At 41.0% G+C, this 25,998-nt stretch overlaps 2 protein-coding genes and 1 long non-coding RNA gene across 6 annotated transcripts; 2 read left to right on the top strand and 1 right to left on the bottom strand.

Moving 5' to 3' along the window:
* Positions 1–3,878: 3,878 nt before the first annotated feature.
* LOC124201943 lies at positions 3,879–5,991 on the top strand. The gene is made up of 2 exons (XR_006877803.1): positions 3,879–4,485; positions 4,541–5,991. It is a non-coding gene; the product is annotated as an uncharacterized LOC124201943 (long non-coding RNA).
* Positions 5,992–9,946: 3,955 nt separating this feature from the next.
* LOC124201942 lies at positions 9,947–11,181 on the bottom strand. Its single transcript, XM_046598205.1, has 5 exons — positions 10,962–11,181; positions 10,591–10,865; positions 10,417–10,499; positions 10,276–10,328; positions 9,947–10,194 (listed from the first exon to the last, which is right to left on the bottom strand). The coding sequence occupies exons 2-5, from the start codon at positions 10,858–10,860 to the stop codon at positions 10,088–10,090; spliced, it is 513 nt and encodes a 170-aa protein (XP_046454161.1). The 5' UTR covers positions 10,861–10,865; positions 10,962–11,181; the 3' UTR covers positions 9,947–10,087.
* Positions 11,182–12,512: 1,331 nt separating this feature from the next.
* On the top strand, positions 12,513–25,986 carry LOC124201941. 4 transcript variants are annotated; one of them, XM_046598203.1, is made up of 14 exons: positions 12,513–12,643; positions 12,834–12,933; positions 13,139–13,346; positions 18,956–19,079; positions 19,164–19,287; positions 22,008–22,173; positions 22,246–22,437; positions 22,501–22,803; positions 22,873–23,256; positions 23,326–23,624; positions 23,685–23,855; positions 23,917–24,007; positions 24,066–24,289; positions 24,476–25,986. In XM_046598203.1, exons 4-14 carry the CDS (start codon positions 19,010–19,012, stop codon positions 24,585–24,587), a joined length of 2,136 nt encoding a protein of 711 aa, XP_046454159.1. In that variant the 5' UTR covers positions 12,513–12,643; positions 12,834–12,933; positions 13,139–13,346; positions 18,956–19,009; the 3' UTR covers positions 24,588–25,986. The 4 variants fall into 4 exon arrangements, with proteins under 4 accessions (XP_046454159.1, XP_046454156.1, XP_046454160.1 ...); XM_046598200.1 differs by having other exon boundaries at positions 22,008–22,437; XM_046598204.1 differs by having other exon boundaries at positions 22,008–22,437; positions 24,472–24,603.
* Positions 25,987–25,998: the final 12 nt, after the last annotated feature.

Raw genomic sequence — 25,998 nt, 5'->3', positions numbered from 1 at the left:
AATTAACACAGCAGCACCGCCGCCCGTCTGTGCCGTTTTCTTTTTATTTTATTCTCTCCCGCGGTCTAGCGTTTGACGAACTGTTGACGTCATTATGATCAGGCGCCTTCACGTGATGACAATCGAATCACAACGTTGGTGGTGGGGATGCTGGACAGCTGGGCACTTTTCAATTGCGGCTGCACAGCTGCTCAACATTTGTTGTTTCTTGTGTGTCGTAATTGGCCGACACAAGTGCACCCACGGGCGTCGCGTTCCCCTGGGCCCATTTAGACATTCACGCCGAGAGCAGCCGACAATTGCTTAAATGTCGAGTTATTCTATTTTGTCGCGCCCGCTCTCTTACGTGCTATCAACTGATAGTTGGTCCATCTTTATTTCGCCATACCATCATCATCATTACCCATCAAATGATGTTGTCCAAATGGCCTTTGCAGCTGCCAGCGGATGCACACACAGACGACTGACGTTAACGGTGAGTGGCAGCAGCGCATCTCAAACGAACGGCGTTGTCTGTTGATGACGCGTGAACGAGTTTCGCGGCTATCGGTGAGCTGCTGCCGGAATGGCTACTGCTGCCCAGTCTCTTTTTTTCCAGCAGTCCAGCACGACAATATCTTTCGAGAAGAAGAAGCGAAATATAAAGAAATGCTGGGAAAAAAGAAAGAAATAAAAGAGAAATAGGAGAGAAAGACTTTCAAGTCGACCGCCTCCCCTTTGAGATGCGCATCGATTACCAGTTCAGTGTGTGCAAGACTCTCACAGCTCCTTATAGGAGCTGGAAATGTATACAAAAGGGGAGCCGGCGTATACATAGGCCTAGGGAAGGTGGAACTTGCAATGTCCGTCCGCTCTATCTATCCGATATAATACCCGACCGAGTTCTCTACTATTTTAGACACGGGGCTCGGTGAGGCACAACACCGACTCGTGATTATCGATCTTCTCCCACCCGATAAAACTCTTCTTTCCAACGCTCTATAGAGCAAAGGGTAGTCGGATAACAGTGTGAGACACACGAAGGATAACGTAATATGATGCCAAAAGATTTATTACATCATCTTCTGTGTACATCAACAGGGGAAGGAGGCGGGACTTGACATTTTCATTGATGGTATTTTCTTATTTGATGGCATTATTCCTAATTCGGTTGGAAAACAAGTTGAACGCGAATATGAGCTGCGTCATCTTATCAAAAGTTGTGTCGTTCATCCGCTTAGATTTTACCCGCTTGCCATTTATCTCCAAGTATAGTTTCTATTTTAAACGTGCGTGTGGGTTTGAGATTTATTATTGAGGCAGCTAATGCTCTTATATGCGGACCTTTTAGCTACCAGCAGACTCTCAGCAGCTTCCCCATTTGATGAAATAGAAGCTTATATTATTACTTGGAATCCGCATTATTAACATTTCAAATTTTGTTTTTTTTTCCGCGTGTTATTTCGGCTAGAACCAATTAGATGCTCGAATAAATCCGACAATCTCCTTTTTGTCTACTTTCCTTTTGTATAGTTTTTTAAGACTTATGAGCGATCATATTCTTTTCACGCCTGTTAATTACATTTACGTCAATTAGTGTTGTTTGGTAAGGACTACTGGCGGATCCCCATCAATTTATTTTGGCGCACATTTATGGCCGGAGCCATAGCTAAATAATAATAGTCTCAACAGCATTCATGTCCGGTTGACAGCCGGGCGAATCATCCATTTCCAGCCGTTGCACCTCCAGCCTTATAATAAATCATTTTGATGAATAAAACATTTGTATACATAAAAATGTACAAGCACCGCAGGCAATTTGTTTATTAGGTCCGTCTACACACATCTACTATAGGCTTAGACCCCGATGCGTCATTATTATATAACATGCAAACAACTTTATATAATAAGCCTAGACGCCGATAAAAATAAGAATATATATAAGCTCTGGCTCCTATTCATAATATTTATATTGGGAGACTCTCCGACGAGGATAATAAAAAAGGCTTGGCATCACGATGGATCAATCACGCCCCCCGCTTTTCCCGCTCACAATGCTCATAATATCATATCAGGTTATATCAATAAATAAACGAAAAACAACTTTCTTTTGTAGAGAGGATATCCTGTATAATGTTGTTGTTGTTGTAGTTGTAGTTTATCGCATATTTGTACCGTCGCTGAACTCGAATTCGCCCGACTATAAAACATTTATTTCGTGACTGCATATAAATAAGAGGACAGTTAATTTGGTTTACGAGTCCTATACAGAAGAGAAAGGCGTCCATCGACTCACGTTGATTCATGTTCCGTCAAACGTCAGTTCAGACCCCAAAACCTCTTGTCCAGCTCAGAGTCCAGCAATGAATTAGCAGCAGTCGTAATCCAAGTTCATTAACTTATTGGCGACGTCCAAATGATATTAGCTATTATGGGCTAATGCGGCTAGGAAACTATACCGTGTACACGCATAATTCTACTTTTATTTTAGAAATCAAATAATTCCATTAAGATTTAATAGGTATTTTTTAAAAATTCAATATCAAATGTTGGTAAGTGAATTATTGAAATTTGGCAAACATCAAACATGGTGGACAATTATTGGCGGCTGTCAGTGAAGACCCAAAAAGATAGTCTTTGTCAGATCTTTAATTGATTCGGGTGCAGGCCTCTTCTCGACTCTTATTTCACAGCTGCGTCCTCATATATCGAGTAACATCTTACCAGCTTCGATTTCTCACAACCTGTTCGGTAACAATTGAGTCATTTTATCTTCTAAGTCTGTCACTGTTTGTTTTTCGTGTTGCCCACCAATTTCACCAATAAAATGTCCGAAATATCGTTCAAGTGGTTCGTGAGCTCAGCTATAGTTTAAGGGACTTGTTCTATTAAACTGACACTTGCCTCTTTTTCATGGACTCGTGTAACAACTGGGTGTAGTCTTTTGTATTTTGGGAATTTGATGATTGCGAAGCTGGGCTCAGCAGTTTTTATAAATGTAGAGATCATTAACTGAATTGCACCGTCAAAGAAACCCCCAGCCAGGAATGAAGCCATTTGTGAGCCTTGTAATTTCTCAATCAGCCCTGCATTGTTCAGAGTTACTGATGGATAACAATCATTTGTCAAATTATAACACTTTATCCATGTCTGAATCTTTAACTTTTCGTATAGATATAATAAGGCCAACCCAATCTCTGCCGAAATTTTCTTGATTTGAGTGACTCGATGGAATACCACCCGATACAAATAATAAGGGTAGTCAAACCCACCCAAAAGAATGAGAGTACTATATAGGTTATTGGGTAAGCTCATCAAACTGCAGCTCACCATCCCCAGTCAAGAATCGGTTCTCCATCGTACCCACAGTGATTACTGAACTAACCCATGTTTTATTCTCTTTTTACGTATAGGGAAAGGGTGGACGATGAAGTGAACGAAGGACATAGTACTGCTGTATATCTAATAGGATTGATTAACTCGAACATCGGATTTGGCATCCTGTGATCGATAGTCCGTCCAAAGAAATGGCAGACCAACTACAGTGAGGGGAGCTGGTACACGCCGTCATCAGTTCGTCTGTGCCACACGCATCTGTTCCATCAGGCAAGTCTAGAAATAATAATAATAAAGATAAGAAATAAAGGAAAAAGGGGAATATAAGCTCTTTGGGGATCTGTCGAGCATTTAGTGCGACCCGACCACCGTCGTCATTTATTAACAGCAAGCGCGCAACATGGATATTATATACATTTCCTGGTACCTTTTTATAAAAGAAAAGCCGCACCATCTAATCAGTTGGTAGTAGCTACAAGGATAAGAGTCGACATGAGGCTAATCGATGGGGACACTTTTCCCTTCTGCCACCCTTGTCTTTTGTTGTCTTTTTCTCTAGGAGATGCGTCAGTCAGGAGCTGCTCAGTTTGGCGCTAGGAGCCACTGCACCGCACGACTACATCAGTACAACCGCGTGCTGTGGGCGCGTGCAAGCACGTAAAAGGATGGACGGACTGCGTGACCGGCAATCTGCTCAGCTCCTAATCCTCCTCCTGCTGGCAGCTCCTAGTCTAGCTGATTATTCAGGGCTCTCTTTCTCTGCTTCTCTGAACTGGCACATACTCGGAAGGCATGTAATCAACTTGTCGTGTACAACCAGACCGTAACTATATATGGCAAAGCAGAAGAGTGTGTGTGTATAGAATCGTCGACATGGACAATTTCCATCCCCAACTGGATCCCATTTTCTTTCTTTCTTTTTTTCCTGCTGCAACGCCTATGCAGCAAACGTAGCGGCGTCGTGTGGTCTGTCGTCGTGCATAGTCTCTCGAGTTTTGTGATTATTCCGATTCCAGATAACGCTGGGGTATCTATGCAGCAGCTGTGTACAGCCTTTTGTGTGTGTTGTCAGAGAAATGCAGTATGCATTCCTATAGTGACGGGTGTCTGCAACAGGAGCATCCAACTCGTAGATATTGTATGATACGCCGGAGCGCTGGAGATGTATAGGTAGATGCTGATGCAAAATGTAAATAAATACAGTACATACATTCTAGATATGTAGGAACGAGTGAAAGCTGCTGCTGCTGGGATCCTAGCCATATGTGCTGCGCATCTATTATTATTCTATATAGGGCAGCAGCGGCAGAGTGACGAGGGGACACCACGGAGGTTTCCAAACTCGTGGCAACGACAAAAGAACAACCCAACAGACACACAAAACTGTTTCAAGCCTCGTAGATTCTTTCTTCTTCTCTTGTTGTGTCTAAGGTGAGTGCGATATCAATGCAACATGTATAACCGGGCCAGCTAGAGCCCATCCAGCAGCCTGGTCCTCTGCTCACTGTATTCGGTTTCGGTGGAAACGACAGCACGGCGCTCGTAGATTTCCTCTCTATAATTTATTCGACCACTTAAACTGAAATATTGAGCGGCTTGGCCATGCTGCTGATGTATAGATTTGCTCTTCGACCAGATACTTTTAAAAAACGTATTCATGCGTGTTAGGTTCCCATCGTGGCTTTCAAACTATTTTTTTTTTTAACTTTCAGACTGTTTTTATACCTTTTTAAATGTCAAATGATTTAACTAAAATGTCTATCCCATTTTCACTGCATATTCTCATCACATTATAGAAGTAGCGACCGACATGTCGTACCAACTTTAAAAGCATATAACAAAATCCAAACAAAAGTTGAAACTTTTCATTTCTTCCCCCCATTTCCAGGCTTTTGATTCGATTGCATTTCCGAACACGACGACGAAGAAAGGGCGGAGATGTTGGAGGGGAAAGTCGGCCGTTGGCTGCCAGCCAACAGGGAGAACAAGCCCTCCCCACTACCACGCCACTATAATATAACAGTTGAGCGCCATTTCGTCGTTAACTGGAACAAGTCAGTTGTGAAGTCTAACGGCGGCGAAGAACTCGTGTGTGAAGATTACCGGAGCAACGAAGAAAGAAGAAAAGCCGACGCCAGCCCTTTTGCCCAGCACCACCGCCGCTGGTTAATTAGTGAGAGCAGAAAGGAAAATGAATTGCGACCGACTGCCAAGACGATAGGAGTAGTAGCAGCACTACTGCCGTATTCTCACTCTGCTATAGCTCCGATGGGGGGGCTTACTTATGGGTTGCATAAGTAACAAACCCGACCCGAACAGACCACTCAGCTTTCTACTCGTCTACTAAAGGTTTTGTTGGGGGTGAAAAGTACCGTAGGTTATACGAATAGTAGTGCGACCAATAGTCTAGAAAGCATCGTGCATCTTTCAATAGATTAGACTGGGGGAGAAAAAGAAGCGAGTTGGTGGGTAGTAGTGGGCATGTCGTCGCATCGAAACCCAATCGAAACAAAAGAGATTGGCGAGACCAAGTATAATTGCGAGTGTCGAATGACACAAGAACTTTTTGTCGTCGGTTTATTGTTTTTCCAACTGATTGTTTTCGTCCACCTCAACACCCGGGGCATTAATAAAAGTGACTAGGTATAATAAATCGATAAAGTCATCTAGAAGTAATCAAGGTGGGATTCGATTATTCATTATCTGATGGTGCACAAATCACGCAGTAGTAGTTTCCCCCCAATAAATCTCTATCGAACGACTTGCCCCTTTTCTAGTCGCAATAGGAAAAATTTCGACGTGTAAGAAGAATAGAGCCATCAAACATAGAACAGAGTCATTCTTTATCGCGAATAGTTATGTAAATGCTACGAGCTCAGGAACACGCAATCCTAATTAACGGGGTAGGCGATAAACCGTTATTTAAAAAAAAAAGACAGCCAAACAGTATAAAATAAAACATTTGAAATTAGCAAGTAGCGTGTAATAAAGGTAAGAATACAGAATATGCCGTTTTCAATGAAGGAAAACTTAAATGGCTTTCACTATTTTCTCTCTATGAAAGGAAAGATAATGTAAATAACGTCACGAAAAACAGCAACTTTGTTAAATATTTAATTTTCATTTCACTAATTTTCTGTTTTCCTTTCCCATGTAGATAAAAGAGTCTTCACATGACCGTTTATTCGACTATCGCAAGTATACAGCATGTTCAATGGTGGCCATTTCTTGATTACTTGATGGGCCAGATCTTGATGATGTCGATGAAATTTTACTGCCGCCCGTGCTGTCATCATTAGTGTTGCGTGCCTGGAATGCGCGGTGTAGCTCTTGATTTATACGGGCACGGCATTCTGGCGCCTCTCTTGTGGTTCGACAACACTCGACTCTAACACGGAGTTACGATTATGGTTGTATAACTCGATTTTCACTCTCGAGACAGTCCTCAGCGAGCAATCTGACAGGCTGTTCAATTATCATCAGTTTTAAACTTGTGAAAGCTATGCATACTACATCAATTGAATGAATCGTTGAAAAATTCGCGCTTTGACACTAACTATTTTTTAAAATAAACTATCGCGATGGAAGAGACATCTAGCTGCAACAGACGGAATTACAACGGGAAATCTCTTGTAAAATACCTGCTTCGAATCCAGTCAAGTATCTCACCCTACAGAAGCTAATCATAATTTAAAATCTAAAGCAATCATTTTCGTGTTAACCCGTGTTCGTTAACCTTGTCTTTCTCTTTCCTTAGATTACTCGCATTAGGCGGTCGAGTTTGCATAAATTGGCAGCGCCGCCTGTCAGTTTCAAAAAAGTACGTCTGCTGCTGGTTGACGGTTAAACTTAAACACGGATTTCTCGTTGGTCGTTAAGATGGAAGAGTAAATGAGGATTTCAGCATGTGCAAAAAAGTTTCAGCACTTTTATTGATTTGTTTCTTCATTGCCCAAACGTCGTAACCTGGGTTGTCAACTTTACACGTGGATGAGAAGTCAAATCAAGAATTTAGAAGCATCCCAAAATTCGGATTTTTCGTTGTCTGAACAGGTAAGTTGCTGAAAACTCAATAAAAAACATTAAGTAATCAGCTAATGTTAAAAAAGAAACCATTGGTGTTGTTGTTTGCTATCCTAGACGCTAATAAACAATCGTGAGTCAGGACCCTTCTAGTTTGGGAATTGGGATTAAGTAAATTATCAACAGATGATATCAACAGGGTAATTTAAAATTCCACAAAACTTTTGTTTTTTGTTTATTTCTAATTTAGGTTTTGCTTTGGATTTTACATTAGGCTGAATGAGAAACATCTAGTTGTCCATCCAAAGAAAAAGAAATGGCCAACACCGCCAACATGGATAATGAAGTTCTTTGTTTGTTAACCCGTTGGCTGCCACCCTTGAACCTTAGTTTCTAAGAATGGGCCTACCTCTTATTTTGAGGTATTGCTTGCTTTCGTTACCATCTTACATAAAGTCACCTCCATTCTCATTTCAGGTTGATCTTGCGCCATTATTCCATGGACGGAATCTATTGGTGGAAACTGACGAGAGATCAGTGACGACCTTCTGTCATTGCGTGCCACCCTTCCGTCGCCCCAAAGCATGTGGCAGTAGTGCCTGCTCCAGCTACGTGGCCAGCATTATTCGACTACCCAACCGACGGCCTGGAGGGTCAACTCACCCTCTTCACTGACTCCTACGACCCCTGCTCTCAACACAGCATGGAGTTTTGATCATCTTTTGATCGGATGGCGGTTTTGAGGACGACGATGTTGTGAGTATCGAGTTTTTTTTTTTGCTTTTTTTTTAAATTGTGGTTTGTTATTTTTATTTCATTTCAATTCAGTGTCGATGAGCTAGAGCAGGGACGTTTTTGTTTTAAACATTTCTTATTTTTAACGCTAGATGGCTATAGCATGGCCTTAAATCGTTTTCGGCTGTCAAAAGCATAGGCTTCAGTTACTTTTATTTTGCACAAAAGCTTGTAAAGGTTTTAATGAAAGTTACTGACAAATTATGGAGGACCCGAGGGTGTTTGATTCAAAGGATTTTGTGCGATTTCGGTTAACACTTCTAAAGTTGCGTCATGGTCTAGAATTGTTAAAGCAGGCATGTTTTCGAGCGCCACTTTTAAACCTATCTTTATAACCCCTGTTTTATACTCAAGATCTAACGATTGAAGAGATTTACACCGTCCCAAAGTTACTCATTTTCTTCCCAGATTATTTAAACTAACACACCGTTCTTGAATTCCATAACCAGTTATCAAGACAGGGGGAAACTCTGCCTTGATTGACTGTGCCCAGGGAGATTACCTGGACATTGAAGAAGAGAGAAGAGTCAGAGGCCAGTTTTACTGGTGGGATTCCGGGTTAGACTCATGACCCTCTAAAAGTTTTTTTAAAGTTTTTTTTACTGACCCAAGATTTCGACCTCAAATTTAAGAAGTTTTACGAATTTTAGTGCGCGTGAAAACTTATTGAATTATTAATTGATTTAGAAACCGGGCGTAGACGAAAAGCACGTTATCACAAATCTAATGAGTGAGCTTTATTGCTAGAACACTTACAGTCTAATATCACCCCAAATTGTCTATGCTTTGTCCTATGACACCTTATAAAAGCACTTGGTGACTTTAGGTTAACATATTCATTGTGCCTTTCAGTTACGGTATTACGTATCGAAGAGACAGTTGGATGTTCAGACATGGACCTTGTATCTTTAATGGCTCTTGAGAACTCACGAGAGCTTAAAATCTACGCAGATTCAAACATACACGATCAAATCCAAAGTAAAATTACTTTTGATGTGTGGCTCCACTTTTGAAAGCTATTGGGACTCACTCACTTCAGATTCGCCATACTTACTCTTGAATATTGTAAATATTCGGTCTGTAATAGAGTGTTGTCCAAAACTTGTACACAAAAATTGCTTAATTACGAAATTGAAAAGCCATGCTTACTCTTGTAACTTAAATTATTTGTCCCTGAAAGATTATCCATTGAAGGCTATTAGAGGGTTTTGAGGTTTTTCATTGAAAATATTGAAGGAAATTAGGAGATTTAATGACGGGTACCTGGCCTCAAGGCTCAAGCTATTTATTTTACCCCATTATTAGGGAGTGTTCCTGCGGTCAGGGTTTTGATTTTGTTCATTAATTTGTTTTCCATTCGATTCCCCGTGTTGAACTTCGTGTAAGAGGCTAGGCTTCAGTGTGAAATATTCTTTCTCTTTTGGTTAATTCGTGTTTTTAGCGGGTTTTTGTATAGGTTGTTTGGGGACCCCTCATAGCTACATCCGTTACAAGTTAAGATCAAGAGCAAGTCTCTGGACCGTCGTCCCTTTAAAATAATCACTTGAAAAAAAGGAGAAAAGCTACAAGTTTTTCTCTTCACTGATTATAAGCCCTTGCAACAACGGCGATACACGCTATGACTTATGACAAACAAACAAACCAAATTGCTGTTTTGTTGTTTTTAAATATAGGGATGGATGTTGGTTGGAAACATTGAATAATTAAGCCCTTTTGTGTCGTAACAAATTGCGTCATTGACGAACGGCCACACATTATAGTCCTAATACTTTGATGAAGATATGTAGTAGTCAAAATAATTTTGTATACGCGGAATAATTTACAAATGTATTTTCTTTTCCCCACACGTCTGGTATGCGGCATATTACATTCGAATGTCTCGTGTATTATAAATTAGCGTTACGTGAGTTTCGTCAGAGTCTTTCGGGAACATTTCTTTTTTTTTCATCGACTTTTATTTCTCAGCGTTCAGATCACTTGTAACAAGATCTGTATGTCCTCCTTGAGAAATTCGACGTTTTCTTCCTAGATTGCAAAGCTTGAAGTGACACATTGATAAGTCTGAAAGGCAATTGAATAGAACGCATCAGTACAAATACATTGGATTTGTTTTGTTTTACAGTCCTGTCTACTTGTACTTACAACTGTCTCGTTTTCCCATATTGGACTGAGCGTCAGGATTAGCTACTTGTAACCTGTAAAATCAAGTTTCAGACCATTGAAAGAAAACAAAAACATTAATTGTACAATTATTAGGACATTCTTTAATGCAATTTTGTATACCGTTCTCTCGCCGGAGAGAGACGGACACCAATATCGGTTCTGTCCATCGCATTTGACCCTTGTGCAATGAAACCATCTGCTGCCTACAATCAAAACGTCATAATTCCCTTAATGATGATGTAATCAGTCAAAACCGATAGCAGATTATTTAGATTGCATGTGATGCATACATACCCGATAAACGTTGAGTCCATTATAGATTAGGGGATCTTCTTCACGCATTTGGGCAATCTGTCTCAATGCTTGGCGGTATTCCGGGCCGAGCCAAAAGCGAGGATTTAATCTTTCAAACGGCAGCATTTCGTCCGTGTTGGAATGCTGACGAGCCCAGCTCAATGGGTTTCCAGTTGGCGGGGGTGTATCTAATATTTCATTCAGAGACGGCTGGGTTCTGATATTGGGCACCGCTGACAAGAGCAGCCCAGCAATTAAAAACGCCAACATGTCAACTGTGATGCAACAAACGAGCCAGTATGATAAGTGAATACTATTACAACGGATAATCGAGAAATTTGCTCTGATATAAATCGGTTGAAACTACTTACTATTTGTACGTGCGCTGTATAGGCCTATAGATGCCGATTGATTGACTAAAACTTGACTACGAAAACTTCGGGTACCATAAGCCAAGGCCTAATAAACTACTGCGCTCTGTTCGACAGTTTCCCATCGGTTTGTCGTGTCGGTATTTATACCGTTTCCCTTGCTGGATCAGGCGCAGAACAAATGGAAACTTGACGATTCCTGCATTGGGCTGGGCATTGGCTTCGCAGCATCACTGCCGCCATAGCCAATCGACATGTAGCAGCTACTTTCAAATCAGATTGCACACCTCCGCTCTGTCTGTTTTAAAAACAAAGTAAAGAACAAAGTTTGACTCTTGCTGTAGGAAAGTTCTTCTCCGTCACGTACAGTTTTATAAATAGCCGCACAGACCCGTAACTGCTCGGTATAGTACTGGTGGTAGATAAATAGTTGGCTGGCTGGCGCAGTACTGAACAGGTTGCAGCAGATTACATTACAGACAGAGTGGGAGTATATACTCTTGACTAACTAAGAATTTATCCGGTATTCAGGTCCATGTATACACTATTAACGCTATGGTAGTTAACCCAAATACCCTCCCCCCTTGTTTAATATGTATTGAACGGTCACCGTCATCACCGCTTAAAAAGTGCGTTCAGCCTGTCCTATGTAACGTTATGTTGTGTGCCAGTGTCACAACGTAGGCTACGTGATTAACTCATAAAAAGTGCAATATAGGCCTGTATAGGGTTGTTTTCGATTTAATGTAATCAAGAGCCAAACTACAAATAGTTGCAAACATTTGTGTTCCTGCCCTTGGACACATTAGCCTTTTTATAGCATCTTTTCAGAAAACTAAAAGTTCTCCGCCACAGTCAAATGGATACCGTATGTCGAAAAGGCTATTTGACTGCTATGAAAGCATCAGCAGTAGCACTGATGTGACGACCGTCTTTGAAAAATGAGATTTATTTCATAGAATTTTCTAGATGAATGCCATGTTTTTTATGAAAGAGAAATGTTTGCCAACAAGTTCACAGTTTCAAAGTTAAAGAAAACGCAATAAAAAAGTTCAAAAAGAAAACATTGAACACAACCTCGTAGGTGTAGTTCAATTGGTAAACACAGTTGGTTTTCCGAGGAAATAAACCGCGGGGGAAAATAAATAACACCTTTTTTGTGAATACGACGTGAATACGATGTGTAAAAGGGAAGCTTTGACAACTATATGCAAGACTTACGGCGTGAAACATTCAACTTTATAAGATGCAGCACTGAAGTTTGAATAATTTTGAATAAGTTGTAGGTTACCAAAATCCTTCGATAACAGACTAACAGCCATACTTTTCATTTTTATTATAAGGATAGTTCCACCTGCAGTCCTGTACACCATAGATACATAGCTGCGTAACGGGTACGAAAATCACTTTTTGTTGTTGAGCGGTTTGGATTTAGTGAGAGGTCGATTTTTAATTTTCAATCGATATCTTATCTTAAGTATGATTAATTGGAAATTTAAATGTCGTCTGCTTCGTTTAAAAGTTTCAGGAAAGAAACAAAGAAAGAAAATGGATCACTTTTGGAGGGAAACGTACGTGCTGCACTAAAACAGCCCAACTGCCCAACAAGGCAACAATTAAAATGACTAAAATGTGATGGTCGTGTGAACTCTGGTGTCGTGGCTCTCCATGTTGTTTGGCAGGTAAATGAAATGGCATCTCATTAAAACGAAGAATAAAAATGAATTGATTATATGGGAGCTTAAATAGAATAGAAACCAGTTCCAAATTTGTGAAATGCTAGTTCCTGAGTAGCATTTATCACGTAAGCCATACATATGCCAGTTTGTTTGCACTGTATTAACCTGTGATGTTACCTTCTAATTTGTGCAGATTTGAAGCTTGAGCCAGCCAGCTTCACAATATGGTATGCAAGTTCTGCGTGTGCTGATGTAGACCTGTCAGCAGCAACAATCTCAGGATCTTTGTCTAGGTAATGATTTTTCGTTATTTTTATTCCTGGGATTTGCTATATATTTTAATGATGCACAACTTGCATTTGAAATTCCACATGGAAATTTTCAAATTCTCCCCTTTATTATAAGTTAAGGTTTATCCACTGTCTCATTTTAAACTTTTCCTTACTTGCTGTTTCTGTTAATATTTTTTCGTAAACCTATTTTGTATTTTTTATTTAGATAAACACCATACCGTTGGAGAAACAACCGATGTCGTTCGAGTTACGTATTTCTTCTTCCCCTTTCTGTTAATATCCTCGTGTACGTCCATGTGAGTGTGGGTGTATTCACGAGAACCCCTTATCCCTATCCTGCTTGGCGTAATTCAACTTTTCTGTGGATGGATGGAGCACTTGTGGATGCCTGGCCGTATTTCCCAGGCTAAAAGGTAGGAGAAAATGTATTTATATTCTTCCTTTTTGATTATTTGATGGCTTTAATTATAAATCGTTACGTAGTACGAGCTGGGCGGGTTGACTGATGGCTCTTTTCCCTAAAGTTTCGTTTGCTCAGTAAAGGTTCATTAAATAATTCATTTGTCGAACGACTCTATAGATTGGGCTCGGTTCACAACTTTGTCTATGGGTAAACAATCAAATTCAAACAGATTTTAACTTTAAACTCTTCACCTCTTATTTCCAAAATTCAAATCATTTTGATAACGACCCTCGGCGTATTTTTCTCCTTTTAACCGTCCACGTAATCAATGATGCACTTGAAGTTAGGGTGAGTTAAGTCAAAGACAGCGCTCAAGATAGCCACTTCCGGCTAGCCTTCAGCGCGTGATAACGGATCCCAATCTTTGACGGCTCGACCGCGCTCGAGTACATTCAAGTGCCTGATGGATGTGCGAATCAGTAATTGACTCTTGACTTTTTGAGATCTACAGATCGTCTTGCTTCTGTTCCATTTCATTATTTGACTCTTATTCTTTTTGCGTCGACATTTAAGGTCTATCTTTTAAGCTATCAGATTTTTAATCGATAAAATAATAGGTTGTCTCCTCAAATTATTATTTCTTCGGCCCTTTATTTTAAAAATCGTGCCATCTATTGTCGTGCAGGGACTTTATTATGGGCGTTCATAATTCAGTCCCATTCCCATAGCCTAGGATTTGTTTCGTTTCTTCATCTCTTTTCCTGTTGAAAGGGATATGATTTCTATTGAGAATGCAAAGTAATGCTTGAGGTAGACAACGTGTTCATTAATTTTTCAAACGAGATCTATTTTTGTCATTTTGTACAAGAGGAAGGGCTAGCAGGCTAGAACAGACAAAAGTTGGCTGCAACATTTAGTCTACGACCGCGTTGGAATTTTTCATCAAGTTGTAAGTCGACACAAAAGGAGGAGAAGAACGGCCGTTAACAATCACGCACGCTTATCCGGTGTCAATTCACTAGAGTGTCTTTTTTCACCGCTAATCAAATGTGAAGGGGTATACACGGGAAACAGCCACTCTATACGAAAATGGACTCCAATCAGTTTAAGCCATCACTTAAATTGGCGATTTTGTCAATATTACGTGCGTGAAATGTAACTTTTGTTCATCATTTTATTGGGTTTTGGTTTTGGTTTAGTACAGAATCGCGTAGACATGAATTAGGCATGCATGGCATTAATGTATTGCAGCAGTTTCTTTCGTTTGTCAAAGGATTCAGCCAGTGTAGTTCAAGTATCCGGTGTATCCCAGTAGATATAGGTACGTATACTCGGTAGCAATGAAGATCTAAAGGGAGAACAGAGGTGGTATTGATTTTTCAATCACTATGTGGGAGGAGGATAGGGCGGATTCGAGCAGCCAACTTCACACATTGATGTTAGAAATCTTTCAATTCCTTCTTGGTATAAAAGATAAGATTACAGGAAAAAAGAGCATAGAACTTTCTTCTTTTTCCATCTTTGGAATTATTCTTTTCTTTTCTTGGTGAAATATAGACGAGTTAATAACTTGTTTGATTCTTGATGGTACGTCGGATTTGATATCATATTTATAGGCCTACAGCAGCTGCCGGCTTTATCAATATATTCTTTTATTATGGTTCTATTTATGTTATCAAGAAATATGCTGGCTAGGCTGACGGAAAGGAAAGAATAACATTTGAATAGCCAAACAGCCAACGACTTTTTTAAATGTTTTGACAACTCTTGAATGCCGCTGGCATCATTCCGTATCAAGTATGAAGGCTTAATTCATAGCCTGGTATCAATTTTTTGAAATAGCAGCGATTGAATATTTAGGTAGTTGTATAACTGCTCCCGTCTGTGCCTCATTCTGGTCTTATTTGGCACCTTTTGCGGCATCGGCAACGGCTAGGAAACGGAAGACGAGGAACCCAAGGGACTAAAGAGAAGGGGAAGTAAAAAGAAACAAAAGGAAATGATGATTATTTTGAAGAAGAGAAAAAAGAGAAACTGCAAACAAATGCGAAAGAACCAGTGAGCTGAAAGATTTGAGCGGTTTGACTCCCTATTATATCTGACTGTCGAACGGAAGTAACGAGAATTTGATTGAATTTCGCAGCCATTTGTCCGGTCGAGAGACGGCAGACTGGGAGAGATTTCGCCGCCCTATAGCTCTGCTGCTAGCTCACGGACGAGTGTAGATATCGAAAGTCGTGCCAAGTGCTAAGAAATGTCCGGCCCTTTTCCCGAAAGGAGAGATATAAAAAATAACAAGACCAAGCCCAAAAACTAAGACGAACCAAAAGTATAGTCTAGAACTATACAGGGAGAAACGAGAGAAAAGAAATAAATGTTGGTGTAACATTTTCTGGATTGTTGGGACCCGAGCCAAGACAACCTCCTCCTGCTGTTGGTCTCTTCGCATCCGTGTTCCTCGTCTCTGCTGGATTATTTACTATACTTATATTTCCCATTTTTAGACGTTTTATCTCGTTTTTCGCTGAAGGATCGCTCTGATGTCGGCCCATCATTAAGTGTCTCACTAGCCTGGACACCTTAATAACTCTAGGCCATTTAACTGCCCTAATATTTGTTGTTATTCGTTCCCATAAAGAGCCCAGCTATTTGAAGAAATATAAGTTTAGGCAGGCGGTTTTTCTGTTTGGATTTTTGCGAGAAAAGCGAAATTTACCGATATAAAAGTGGTAAAACTTTCAGCACTTATTTGGTGTTTTAAGAAACCACCAGCTTGTCATATCTTTCACGGCAACTCGGCGCTCCTTCGATCGATTTTGAATATTTGTTTTGAACATGAGGGTGCTCTCAGTGATTGATTGATTAAATACTTGGTGGGTGGAGTGATTGAGAAGGTTGGTCGGATTGAAGTCGCTTCTTGGCAACTCCATGGATCTTTTTAAACATGGTTGGTGGCGGGAAACTTTTCAATATTTACCAAACGATTGGCGATAAATAATTCAAAATGTTTGCGTGACGGCGATTTAAATTCTGTCGATATTTTTAGAAAATTTCTTTTGCAACTTGCAGAGTGTCTGACCAGCCCAAAAGGTGAGGCCTAAACTAAGAAAAAATCAACCTTGAACAATTAAACATTCTGAATTAATAAAGAGTAGCACGACAGCCCATTCTTTTTATTGAGGTGAGAGGAAAAGATTGAAACGTTTTACAGCTACCGAGCGAAAGGAAATGAATCTTGTACATATAGGGTTATCGCATCTATTGGCCAGCAGCAATGTATCGCAGGATCCTTTGGCGCACGCGGTCCGGAAGCGCGGGCGGAAACGGAAACGCCGGATTCAGTCTACATCTACACCCGTATAGCTTATAGACAGATCGAGTGAGTGTGTATATAGTGTAGCTCTCGTCGAAACGAATGCAGATAATGCAATATTTAGCCTACAACATAATGTTTTCAACTGGATAATCAATAATGCGCCCCGAGAAGAAACGTTGCCAATCGCCCTGGCAGCTGGCGTGTCATTAATCATACACACACGCAGTCTGCCTGCGTTGTGAAGTTGAGATGGCCGGGACTCTTTTGAGAGCTGGGAAAAACAGACTAGGCAAAGTTCAACTGATGGAATCTATAAAATGAATTCTTTTATAACACACGCGTGAACCAAATGGGCGTTCTTACTAAATCTAAAACTAAATTTTGGATCACCAAACGACATTGACATTGGAAATATAAAAATATATCCCATATATAGGAGCTGGAAAGATGTTTGGCAGTTTGACATGGACAGGAGTCTTTGAGCGGGGCGATTGTGTGAAACGATTTCCAGAGCCAAGAAAATCACTTCCGCAGTCGTCGTTTTTATTTGCATTTGACCACGCAGTTTTCAAATGGCTCTTTGGCGGTTGCCAAATCACAAATTCTTTTTCGAATGAAATCGAATTCTAAACGTCAAGTATAGTGTACCAGCCGTCCAGCTGAAATCAGTGACAAGTGACAATAACAAATTTGTCCTTCATCCCTTCCGCTTATAAATAGAAGGAAAAGGGGGAATCATTATTGGTTTATTTTGGCATACGTCTTTGTAGGCTTGTTTGGTCGAGAATATTTGCACAACAGGAAGACATGACGATGGTTTTGGCAGGGTCCCTTATTGTTATTGAAAGTTCCAATTCAATTCAGAGTATATTACCAGCGTTGAGATTAGTGTTACGTAGAAACATTGGATCAAGTCCTTGCACATTAAGCGCTCGAAAAGACCAATTAGTTGGGCTATACGTAGCGTGTTTGTTTGGCGGAAAAAACAAAGAAAGAATTGAATATTTTGTCTGGGGAGTCACACTTTGTTTATTTGTGTAGGATATCTGCTGGCTGGTATAGTCGTTATAGGATAGCCTTTTGATTGTTTTGGTTGGCATTGGCAGTAGCCAAACACAAAGAGCAGGAGATGCACCTTCATGAGCCCGACGGATCCCTCACAGTCTGTGATTAGCTGCCAAAAAGCCTCGTGCCGTTGCATTTATCAAAAATCTGTCGACATCCTCGGTCCCTCCCCCGTCCGCCCCGAACAACAACAACCAAAAAAACAACAAAACGAAAAAAGAAACGAGTGTGTCGTCTATTGGACCTCCTCATACATCACTGCGCTCGCGTTTTTTCCTCCCCGCATGTTGCTGCCCATCATCTATAGGCCGAAAACATTTCCAAAATTCATTTTCAGGACAATGTCACGAATTTAAAAACCAAATCAAAAATCTACTCTTTGCATTATGCAACAGCCCCACCCCTTAAAAAAATAATCATAAAACCTCGTCGTATTTTTTTACAAGTCGATTGATCATCATCTACCTAACACGATGCGTCGTCATCAACTTTAAATTCTGCTGTAGATAATAGATTCAGAGTTTATTAAACAAAAGTGAACGAGTTATATAGTCTTTTATTAGCCAAAGTCTAGCGCTGGGTACGTGGACATTTCAGTCGTTCATAACTTTGCGTCATCTTGTCTATGTGGTGGTGGTCCCCGTTGGACGGGTCGCGGTATTATAACAAGGCGGATTGCGGAAACGCATTTCAACAACGTCGTACGTCGTATATACGGAAGCCAGTCTAATGATATGGCCGGGACTGTTGTTGTTGTTTGATTTCTTTCGGCAACATTTCCGATGATGACCCTCCCTCCCCGCATCTGAAGGTTCCAGCGTGACGTCTTGAGCATCTCGGCTTCTTCGGCATTCTGCCAGACTGGTGCGGCGGCGCGGAAGCTCCTCCGCGGATACGTGCCGAGCTTTTGCGGCCGCTTTTGGCTTGTTTTCTTTTTCCCTGATTCCTCAGACTTGGCCCTTTTCAATCGGCGGCTGCAAAACCACTTGAGTAGCAGCAAAGGATTTTTTCGAGTCTCATTTTCCACCGTGCGAGTTGTTCCCAGTGTGCAATTCACAACGGACGGCCGTATAGACTTACTTTTTTCGGGGAAATTCACGTTTCCTGATGGCCGCTAACAAGTGACGCCCAGTGACAAGTGTGTTCCAGACAAAATGAAAGCTTGATTGACGATACGCTGCTCATTGGGTGCGTCCGACATCGCCCAATAAATGTTACATAATTGATTTGTTTTTTAGTGAAACTCTGCCCGCCAAATCATTTGGATTCAAGTGAAGTTTTGATCGACAGACATGGGCAAAGTTGTGGACGTTCTCAAAGCTATTTTGACACGTCTCATTTTTGCTGGCCACGGATTTATAGGTTAGTATTAATATCGCGGATCATTTCTAAATCAAATTCTCCGTCTTGATATTGTTTGTTCTCTTATTTCTTTTGCGTTCGCAGCAATATGGAGAGTGACGACCATCAAGGAAGATCCTGCCTATTGGTACCTGTCGATCTCGCTGCTGGTACTCGCCTTCGAGGGAATATTCACACTGACTATCAAAGCCAACCAGGAATGGAGATGGTGCGTATTCAATTTATATATTATCTCATTGGTTTGTTACCACATTCCTCTTGGATTTGATAACGAGCTAGACACTTTGTGAACTCTGCAGTTTCGTATTTTGATAATAATAAGCATTTCAATTGGCGTTCCATCGCGTCAACAACTATAAACATCGCAGGAATGCGATGAGCAAAGTCAACCCTTTTGGCTCGTCGTCGTTCCAGTCTCTCAGCTTTTATCCGGGTCATCTGTCAGTGTTGATTATGAGTCTAGCTTCGGGCAGGAATGCGCCTCCAAATACCTCCTGTCAAATGAGGGGGAAAACAAGAAGACTAGATCGAATTTCGCTTGCCAAAAATAGAGATAGTCTTGAATATGATACCTTGAATAGAGTTATAGATGTACTGACTTGGGCGGTGGCGTGGGCGGCGTTAGAGGCGTCACACATCAATCCATCATAGACATGTACTAGCTCGTCTTGTGTATAGATTCCCTCCATCTTTATATATGCAGGAATGATGTCCAATTGGAGGGAAATGCAATCTTTTATAGTGTTCCACCGCGCGTAGTCGCTGTTGGAAAATAAAAACATTCTTTGAGCTAGCGATATAATATATGATCATTGTTTATCTGTCATCCAAGCCTATAGGAGGGAAAAGCCAAGTTGCCGTAACATCGTCGTCTTATTCTCTCCCAATCTTTATTGACGGGATATACGTACCTTAGCGGCAATCCAATTTGCTTGATTTCATTTTGTGTGGCTGTTATTTCATTTTATTTAGCATTTCATTACTTTGTTTTCGGTCCACTTTCTTCAATTAAAATTGAGACGTATTTAAGAAGCTTTGAAAAGGAAATAATTTTGAATTTGCGAATTTGCATTCCAGTTTCCACGGCGCATCTAATTAAAGATTTGACGTATTCCGCCATTGAACGTGATGAAACAAACAAATGATCAACGTCGTCAACCGCTTATACTAAAAGTCGACAAAGTAAAATACAATCGACTAAAGTAGTAGTACTAAATAGAAATTGATTTCAGTGTAAAGGTCTGCAGGAGACAATTTATCGCAGAGTAACTTGATATAACTACAACTGAAAGCCACCACTTAGAGTAACGAACAGCTCTATGTAGGACGAGTTTCCTCCCAAGACGTTATATACGGGAGTGGTGCTATATAGAGCGATCAGAAAAAAATAAAGAAAAACATTCGATTATTTTTCATTCGCAGCAGCAGCAGAGCTGTGCTGGCGTAGTATATACCCGCCATTGAATAAGGTCCATCAACTTGAATGGCGCGTGGCGGCTCTTATCATTTTTCCTGTTTTCTTTTTTACGACTTCGGCATCTCTCAGTCGATAAAGGCACTTGATCAAGATTCTATTTTCTTAGTGGTTTGGGGCTGCTCCGTTGTTATTGTCATCCACAATGTCAAAGAGTATTTTTGCAAGTTTCAAACTTAATACTTTTACAGATATTCTCTTTTGAATCGGGATCAATAATCCCGAAATATTCCACTGTTGTTTGTTTTGTGTTATTCAGTTCCAAACTGCGCGTTTTTTGGGTCTAATGTAAACAAGGAAACTAATCCGCAAACTATAGGTATCGATTACATATACAGAAGACGTAAAAAGGATCCGTGTTAAAGTAGTAGAGCCTACCCATGCATTTAGAAAGCGTCTTGTGTGGTTACTTGGCAAATGTTGGAACGACGAAATGATATTCAGGGTCTTTTATTGTAAATTTCACAAATTGAATTTTAAAAACAGCTGTTGGCCTACGAAGACAAGTTTTATTTTGATAGTAACATGTATAATAGTTTAATTTATTCCGGTTCATGTTTTGATTGAAATTCACGTCGTCGATAGTAAATTAATATTACTAAAATGTTGGACATGTTTTGTTGCTGTTGTTGACGTTCATCTTCTTTATCTGGTGTAGTTGTTTTTCCTTTTTACGGGGATCATGTAATGCTTATTGTACACAGACTGTATTGTCACCCTCCCGAAGAAGCCGCACAACAAGGCTTGACAAGAGCATTGGCTGAGTTTTGCCGAGTTTGCGAGATTTTTCAGACTGAATCAGCATCGCGGATATGCGGCGCTTTCTCTCCTTTACTTGGCTGAGTGACTTGCCGTTATCTGTCATTCAGTCGATCGTCAAAAAAGGCGAATCGATCTTGTCGCTAGTTTCCCATTTCTGACGACCGCCAACCAACAAGCTTCGCCGTGCCCATTTCCGGCTCTCCTCCGAATTTATGTCATTACATTACGCGAGGCCATAAATTATAGGAATTGGATGCATGGCTTATATTGGCTGTTATATAGTACTACTGCCTAGAGAAAAATCAACTATACAGCATTCAGTGCAAAAGAGATTTGGCCAAGAAAGTCGCACTCATTAAGGAAGCGCAGACGACGTCTAGGCTGCTGCTCATCTAACTTAGATTTATTCCGCATGTTTTATTTGGTCAGCGCACTTTCCCAGACTAAGTTTAAGTAGCTAGCGCAAAAGAAATTTTATTCATCCAACATAACCACTTTTAAGCGGTTTAGAACTTAGTCGATTTTTAATTGTTTCTATCGGATTACTTTTAAGCACGTTAGAATGTCGTCTGCTTTCGTTTAGTTTTACAAAAGGAAACCACGAAGTTTAAGATTACAAACGAAACGAACTGCTGATAACATTGGAAATGCAAGTGTTCATTATTATTTAAAAGTTAATATTTATTTTCAAGGTTTTGCCCGAGTGTTTTTCTTTACTTGTCGAGTGTTGTGCCGTCCATTTGGCTTCTCGAGTTCGACAAATTAGACAAACGACTCGAAGAACGTGAAGGGCTTAATGTATCGGTGTCGGTGTTGAATGGCACCACGGAGGAGCTTTCAAATTCCACGGATATTGCTGTAAGTATATTTTCAGTAGAGTTTGACACCCGCCACATTATTAGTGATGTTACACATGCCATTATTTTTCAGGGTGTCAAGATTCCTTTAGCATTGTCGGCAGAAAGATGGGCCACCGTCATCCAGCAGCTTCTGATGCTCATCCTCATCATTGGGCGGTGGCTGTTACCAAAAGGTGATCTGACAAGGGATCAACTATCTCAGCTACTGTTGGTTTACATTGGAACGGCAGCGGACATTATCGAGTTTTTCGACTCGTTCAAGGTTGATTCTCTATTTTAAAATGAATTCTAATGGTAATATAATTGAATCTTTTCTCTCGTGCAGGACGATAAAGTGGCCAGCAATCGTGTGTTGTGTATCATTATCCTAGCCATTTGGTCGTGGAGTTTGCTTCAGTTTACCATGGTCTTGACGGCCAGTCCGACTAAAACCAAGAAAGCCAAAGTCCGGGTGAAAGAAAAGAAACACAACTGTTGCCACACGGCCAAAAACGTCTGTTGTTCCGTCGACGTCTGGTCCATCCTCATCAATATCATTTTGCAAGATGCCCCTTTTTTCATCTTTCGATTGTTGCTGATTCTGCACTACAAAATTATCAGCGAAACCAACATTTTTTTCACTTGCAAGGTATATACGTTTCATCAATATAATAATGATCTGCAATTTATAATCACATACCGTTTGGCTTATTGACAGAATACCTTGGTCATTACTCTTCAGTTCTACCGGCTGATTGTCGTCCACGCCGAAAAGCGCAAAGGATTCAAATCGAGCAAGCAAGGGGAAATGATGACGGGCAAACAACTGTCGAGCAATGCCAGCAAGAAGCGAGGCACTTCTCCAGGTGGTGGCGGAGTTGATTCGACTCGAAATCTGCGCGGTACTAGGATCGTCAAAGTTAATCCCGGTTCTGTTAGCGGCGGTAGCCGCGGTTCGAAATTGCCGCCGAAACGGGCCGTGGCTAAATTAGTGCGCACGGCTTCCGAGGACGATGGAGCCGCCGTCTATCCAAGTCCCGCCCACAGTGGCGCTTTTCTCCTTCACACCGAAAACGACACGTCATGGAGACAATATTCCAGGGTAGAATAATAATATTAACATCTTTTTAAATCAAATCTGGGGTTATTGAACTTTCTTGTATTGTCACAGGGAAGACGACGGTCATTATCGACAGGCGATTTGAGTGTGACGGCGGAAATGTCGGTGGAAATCGATTCCAGTCCGGATCGGTCGACGTGTTTCAGTGCCGACTTGGGAGGAGGTTGCGATGAGGTCGGCGACATCGAGTCGGATTTCGAAGCCGAAAGGCTCAGCAATTTAGAAGAAGAGGATAACGACAATGAAGAGGTCAACGATGACGTCGAATCGCAGAGTTCCCCCGAACTGGAATATTCCAGGGAGAAGGCCACAACTGCTTTCAATGCAGACAGAAAGCGAAGAGGCAACAGGTATCAATGTTCACCTATGAATCTTATTGAATCATCTTCTTATATTGTATCGCATTTCAGTCGCTATGGCACAGTCGATGAAGTGAGATCCATCCCGTCACCGAAACCAAGAGCTGGAACCAGTCAAGGGCGCCCAGTTCCAATGCCCCGCAAGGCAGCTGTACCCATGCAGCCACTCAATAGATCACCTACCAACCGTTCAGTGTCCAGTCGATGTTCAACCAATCAATCGTAAGGAAATAGACACTCAACATGTGCACCTACAAAAATTGTTATTTTGTAATATTAATAGGAAAGACAAAAAGCGCACGACACGCCAGGATACCGGATACTCTACCGGTTCCTCTGCTTCTGCTCGAGAATCGCAAGGCAACGGGAAACGAGTAATTAACTAATTGCAATTTAATTAAAGAATGATTAAACAGTTGAAAAAAAATTCAGGTGCCGGGACGGGCCATGACTCCTAGCCGAGATGGCCGTGACCAAGAGAGCCGAAGAGGAGCGGCCCGACCAAGGGATCTAGGGCGACCAATCCCAGGTTCTTCCAAAGGATCCAATCTCCAGGAACTTGAACTTTGCGAGCTGAGCAGTCCCACGCGAGTCAGTCGCAGTTCCAGCAAATCGAATCGTCCCAGTCGCAAATCCAACAGTGGTAGCAGCAGCAGGTCAGTGAGTCATTGAATTAAAATTGACTCGAAATCGTCCATCACCCATTCATCACATCGTGCCCATCTCACATGTTATATTTCATATCCAACGCAACTGGTGCTGATTGAACACGCGTCGTTGGCACTAACCGATTTTGTTTTATTTATTACCTTTGTTGTTGTATTTAAATATCGGAAAGGTAGACGTGAGCCGTCGGTTGACTACGACGAAGGCGGGCAGGACAATTGCAGTTTAGGCGGTGAAGATGAGAGAGAGGATGAATTCCATTTGGAAGCCGTTTCCAGGCAGACGTGACGCCGCTTGTTCGCCATCATGGTCCTCATGTTTGTTTTCCTAGTCATTCTTTGCTTTTCGATTTTGTTTATGTACGCGGCCATCCATCCGGATGGACTGGTCATTTTCAGTCAAGCCACTCTCATGAACACTCGTGTCCCAACTAGTCCGACAGTCGTGGGACGCAACGCTAGCCACAAACCCAGCCGAGGCCCACCGGGCGTCACCGTGGCTCCAATCGATCCTTGGTGGATCCGTTTGGCCGAAACGGAGAGCCCACCGACCCGCGATATTCCGGAAGGAGACACGATTGTCGACTGGGTCAAGAGAGTGAGAATCAAGGTGGCGAACGAGTCCACTAAAGCCTTTCATATGCAACCAATAACTAAGTCTGCCTTCGCTAGCACAACGTTCAAACCCAAATTCACCAGGACGAGCACGACCACGCCCAAATCTCGTGACATTCCTCAGTACGACGAAAACGCCATCTTGTATAATTACAAGTCTTACGGGACATCCATTATCAAAGTCAACACTCGCCCCTAACATTTTATTAGACGACTTAGATTTTCACTCAGACTGAACGCTAAACTAAATAATAACCCCCGATAGTTAACTGACTTTATATTTCTCTTGATCATCTTCCCGTCACCCAACTTGCTCCCATAAGGAGCAAAACCACAGGTCTTGTGTAATCAGGTAATGTCAAATTCCCCCTTTTTTCTTGTATATTTTTTCAATTGAGATAAGATAACTATTTCATCCATTACACTGGAATGATTTAAAGGCAGGCACTGATGTAGTGAAAATTAAGAAACCCGAACCAGCAATAAGATTTCCTCGTTCAAAGTTGAGCATTTATTGGTGGAAACTAATCAGTATTAGATTAAATTGAACTGCTGGAAATCTGGATTACTGTTGAAAATAATGTTTAAAGCGGATATTTCTGATATTTAGTTTTGTCTCCAAGACGGATTTGTTTCATTTAGTGAACTAGACAAACTTGATACGCTCGCAGGATGAGATTGTATTCCTCGTTTAACATTTGAAAGTTTATTGTGGGTGTAGAAACTAATTAGTGTTTAGCTTGGCTCTTCAATCCTTGGTTCACGTCTGACTCCAAACGAATAAAATTATTTTATTAACAATTTAATTGGTCCATCCTCTTTCAAGCTGAGCTCGATCGTCTGGGTTTCAAAAAATAAAAGTTATTTCAATGGAATGATCTCATTTTAAATTTTAGGTTATGATCAACGATGCGTTCGCAATAGTTGCTTTAGCTTACTTTCTGTTAATTATATTAACCCCGTTAATAAGTGGAGTCGTTTTCTTGTCCAGTTTTATTTATCATCAAGCGTTGCTATAAATCTGTTACTAATTTTGTATGATGTCACTGTTTCAATAAAATTGTTAACCATAATTGTAATCTTAA

This window comes from Daphnia pulex, chromosome 9, assembly GCF_021134715.1.
Source record: "Daphnia pulex isolate KAP4 chromosome 9, ASM2113471v1".
Lineage (NCBI taxonomy): Eukaryota > Metazoa > Arthropoda > Branchiopoda > Diplostraca > Daphniidae > Daphnia > Daphnia pulex.
The sequence above is the reverse complement of the archived record's forward strand: the minus strand, read 5'-3'. Positions and strand labels throughout refer to the sequence as shown.

Excerpts from the sequence above, each read along its gene's own strand:
- LOC124201942 (XM_046598205.1), bottom strand. The coding sequence starts at position 10,860 with ATGTTGGCGTTTTTAATTGCTGGGCTGCTCTTGTCAGCGGTGCCCAAT. Across the intron at positions 10,500-10,590 it reads ATGGACTCAACGTTTATCGG|GCAGCAGATGGTTTCATTGC; the intron begins GTATGTATGCAT and ends TTTTGATTGTAG. Across the intron at positions 10,195-10,275 it reads TATGGGAAAACGAGACAGTT|ACTTATCAATGTGTCACTTC; the intron begins GTAAGTACAAGT and ends ATTGCCTTTCAG.
- LOC124201941 (XM_046598200.1), top strand. The coding sequence starts at position 19,010 with ATGGGCAAAGTTGTGGACGTTCTCAAAGCTATTTTGACACGTCTCATT. Across the intron at positions 19,080-19,163 it reads TGCTGGCCACGGATTTATAG|CAATATGGAGAGTGACGACC; the intron begins GTTAGTATTAAT and ends TTGCGTTCGCAG. Across the intron at positions 24,290-24,475 it reads AACAGTGGTAGCAGCAGCAG|ACGTGAGCCGTCGGTTGACT; the intron begins GTCAGTGAGTCA and ends TCGGAAAGGTAG.